The sequence below is a fragment of the Myotis davidii genome, unplaced genomic scaffold, assembly GCF_000327345.1.
Source record: "Myotis davidii unplaced genomic scaffold, ASM32734v1 scaffold478, whole genome shotgun sequence".
In the NCBI taxonomy this organism is placed as follows: Eukaryota; Metazoa; Chordata; class Mammalia; order Chiroptera; family Vespertilionidae; genus Myotis; species Myotis davidii.
Window position 1 is genome coordinate 3,997,122 of NW_006289570.1, and position 1,326 is coordinate 3,998,447.

At 56.0% G+C, this 1,326-nt stretch overlaps 1 protein-coding gene across 1 annotated transcript in view; it reads right to left on the bottom strand.

Moving 5' to 3' along the window:
• Positions 1 to 1,326, bottom strand: part of ASCC2 (activating signal cointegrator 1 complex subunit 2) — a 41,152-nt gene that overhangs the window by 25,706 nt on the left and 14,120 nt on the right. Inside the window, exon 8 of the mRNA XM_006762133.2 lies at positions 599 to 711. Coding sequence (XP_006762196.2) covers positions 599 to 711 — 113 coding nt within the window. The remainder of the gene's footprint in view (positions 1 to 598; positions 712 to 1,326) is intronic.

Genomic DNA, 1,326 nt, shown 5'->3' on the forward strand with positions numbered 1-1,326 from the left:
GCCCCGGTCTCCCCAACCCCCGCCACATGTCGCCCTCCACTCCCTGGCTTTCCCAGGAACGCACTCTGGGCCTTCACTCCACCAGCCTGGCCTGCCCTTTCCGCCACTGCAACCTTTCTCTGTCCGGAAGGTTCTAGCTCATTCTTCCAAACCTTGTTTGAGGATCTCCATGAAACCTCGGATTTCACCAGGCAGAATTCTGCTTCCCTCCTCGGTGTTCCCAGAGCATTTCCTAATGTGGCCACCACAGCCCGCCCATGCGTAAACGTCTCTGCTTGTCTCCCTGTGTGTGTCTCTCTGCCCGGGGCTGGATGCTGAGGTCCGCAGACCATTTCTTGTCTATTACTCCCGTGCGCCTGCCCAGGACAGGGGCCTTGAAATCAAATAGAACTGAATGGGATTGCCCTATTCTTGGTGGTGGTTTTTCCCCCTCTACCCTCAGAGTGTTTCTCAATGCAGGCTCACACCAACAGGAGTCTGACCTGTCCTCTTTATTGCTGTGTCCCCAGGCTGTAGGGCTCTAAGCACCCAGTAAACACTTGCTGAATGAGGATGCGAACTAGAACCTCTACTTCATCCGCCAGAAGGATCGCGGTACCTGTAACAGAAGTCGTGTTTCTGGAAGGTTTGGCAAGCCGAAGGGAAGATGTCCAGAAAGGCCCAGAGCGTAGTGCAGGTGTCACAAAGGTAGAGAACAATGTCCTTTAACTCCTGTTGCCAAAAGGAAACACCGTTATTCTCCTCGCCCCGTTACAGCTCTGTAGAGGGCAGGAGACAAAGCTGACAGGGCCAGGGGTCCCCAACAGGCAGAGAGAGAGAAGCCTGTGGTGGGAGAGCAGGGCGGTCTGGGCCAGGCCTGGCTGCCCGTCTCTACGAGCACAATCGGGGTAAGTCACTCACTCTCCCTAGGCCCGGGACTTGCTACCACAGCTCCAATGGGGGTACACCCCGTGGTCTCTAGGGTTACTTCTAGCTCCAGGGTCTGCTAAACTGAAGGAGAATCAACCCTGAGTCTGAACACAACGCCTGCGGTCCCACACAAAGTACATCCCAGTGAGAACAAGAATAGCAAGCCCACGCTCTCCTTGCATTTTGAAGAGGGTGTTCGGGATCGGGAGTGCTTTCTCAGACACTTCCTGGTCGTTATGACCACTTAGGAGCCGGGCAGCTGCTAGACTCTCTATTGTGCAGACAGGAACCGGAGGGTCAGAGGGTGGAAAGGACCTGCTCCCACAGCACCTGGTGCGGGCGTCCCTTTCTGAAACAGTTAATGCCTGTTTCCCAGGAGACCACGAGCTCCAGGCCGGCAGCCCCGGCTGCCGCATT